At 63.3% G+C, this 2,357-nt stretch overlaps 1 protein-coding gene across 1 annotated transcript in view; it reads left to right on the top strand.

The window, feature by feature from the left end:
• PIWIL2 (piwi like RNA-mediated gene silencing 2) overlaps nt 1-2,357 on the top strand; it is a 9,150-nt gene that overhangs the window by 6,287 nt on the left and 506 nt on the right. The window contains exon 19 of the mRNA XM_026867465.1: nt 336-409. Within this exon, the coding sequence (XP_026723266.1) occupies nt 336-409 (74 nt within the window). The remainder of the gene's footprint in view (nt 1-335; nt 410-2,357) is intronic.

Raw genomic sequence — 2,357 nt, forward strand, 5'->3', positions numbered from 1 at the left:
CTTGAAGGTAGCGGGTAGGAGGTTGAGGCGAGGGGGGCTTTGAGGGGGGGTCCCTGCTTCAGCCGGCGGCGGGGATGGTGAGGGTTTGTGCTGCAGCTCGCCTTTGCCCGCGGGATGGGGAGGGGGGGCTTTGGCGCACTCTTGCCTTGCCCTGGCCTACCCGCAGTGTTTTGGGGGATCCAGGACCCCTCTGGCTGTTCCTCTTTGAGCCCTTCTCTTCCCAAGGGGCAGCTCCTCCGTTTTGTTTTTGCCTTAAAACAGCAGCGAGTCTGTGCGGTTCACCCCCCTGCCTGGCTCTGCCCGCAAACCGCTTCTCCCTGCCGGTTGTTTGGCAGCTGGGTGAAAGTTGAGGTCCGGTTTGCCACCCTGGGTGTGCCCGCCTCAGTGTGGCTTTGGGAGAAACCCCACGGTTGGGAGGGGGGGGATGGATTTTTGGCACGGGACAGGGCTGCGTGCTTTGGCACGCGCTGGCGATAACCGGCGGGCTGCGGGCAGGGTGGCTCCCGGCGGGACAAGGGACGTGGAGAGGGACGGGCAGCCAACGTCCCTGTCCTGGGAGATGGTGCCACCGGGACAGGACTTGGCCACCGTGGGCTGTGTGCCAGTGCCTGTGTACCTTGAGGGAGTCACCGGCCACCTAAATGTCCTACGTGGCCACTTGGGCTAGTGGCTACTCTTAGAGGCATCGCCCAGGGAGGATCCGCCTGGGAGGGTGGATTTGGGCAGTGGGGAGGAAGAGGGGGATGCTGAGGAGGCGGCGGTGCCTCCCCAGGAAGGGTGTTGCCCTCCCCAGCGCTCACCGGAGGAGTTGGCTCCCCCATTTTGGGAGGAGAGGGGTTAAGCCAAAGCATCCGAGCTAAGCCCTGGCAGGAGGAGGCTAAAACCTCCGAGGCCCGCGCTCTCCTGGAGAACAAAGCTGGCCGGGCAGGCGGTAAGCCTGTAAAACCTGCGGGAATGCAGGAGACGGGGGTCCCGGGGAGGGGAGCGGGGTCCTGCCAGGCTTGGGCCATGCCTCGCAAACCCAGCCCTGGGTTATTTTCAGAACAATTAGTTGGCCGCGCTTCAAAAATATCTTAGGTTTGTTTTTGGAGGAGACCGAACTCTGTGAGCCGTCAGCAGGAGCGTGGCGAGGCGCCGGCGGGGCCGCGGCTTGGCCGGGGTGACGGGTCCTGTGCCAGCGCAGAGCTGGGCTGGATGGGGCCCCGTGTGCAGGAACCATCCTGGGGCTGCAGACTGCTTCCCCTGGGGGGAGAAAACCACGAGGCAGCGTGTGCCCGGAGCCCCGGGTCGGGACCGGGACGGCTGCTGGGTGTAACGGAGGTGGCGGCGAGTGAATTATTTTCTGTGTGTCCTTGGGAATCCTAAATTTGCTGTTGGCTTTTCGGTGGAGCTTTTCCAGGAAGGCAGCGTGGGCCCTGCTCCAGCCTCTTGGGTGCTGCCCAAGGTGGACGTGCGGGTCGTGCCTGGCCTCCCACCCTCTTTTTGAGCCCCGTCCTTTGCACCCAACGCGTGCTGGCGGGCAAACCCCCGCTGCCCCGGGCTGGGCCGCCCTGTTTTTATTGATTCCCGGCATATATGAAAGGAGCGGAGAGGGCAAGGATTGATTCTAGGCAAATACTGTAAAGGCATCAACAGTTGCAGCTGGGAAGGACCTGGTTTATCGTAATTATCTGAGTTAAAATATAACTTAATGAAAATCCTACCTCGGGTCCCTGAGCTTCCGCGTCCTCCGAACGCCGGCATGGGTGGGCAGAAGTCCCCGAGGGGCACGTATCCCGGCGCCAGCGGCACGGGGGGACCTGGTGTGGCATCAGCGTGGCTGGTGTGTGGCTTTCTCACCCCATGGAGAGCTGAGCTCAGCGGCCGGTGTCGGTATTAACTGACATGGCTCCATCCTGTGGCGTGGGTGCCCAGGTGGCCAAGGAGGCCAGTGGCATCCTGGCTTGTACCAGCACTGGCGTGGCCAGCAGGGACAGGGAAGGGATCTGAGCCCTGGGCTGGGCACTGGTGAGGCCGCCCCTCACTGAGTGGGTTCAGTTTTGGGCCCCTCACCCCAAAAAGGCCATTGAATGACTCGAGCGTGGCCAGAGAAGGGCAACGGAGCTGGGGCAGGGTCTGGAGCACAGGTCTGCTGGGGAGCGGCTGGGGGAACTGGGGGGTTTCAGTCTGGAGAAGAGGAGGCTGAGGGGAGACCTCCTGGCCCTCTGCAACTCCCTGCCAGGAGGGGGCAGAGAGGGGGGATGAGTCTCTGGAGCCAAGGCCCCAGCGCCAGGCCCCGAGGGAATGGCCTCAAGCTGCCCAGGGCAGGGTCAGGCTGGCTCTGAGGAAGGATTTCTGTGCAGAAGGGGCTGTTGGGC

The sequence above is a fragment of the Athene cunicularia genome, unplaced genomic scaffold, assembly GCF_003259725.1.
Source record: "Athene cunicularia isolate RWA unplaced genomic scaffold, athCun1 SCF_47, whole genome shotgun sequence".
NCBI lineage: Eukaryota > Metazoa > Chordata > Aves > Strigiformes > Strigidae > Athene > Athene cunicularia.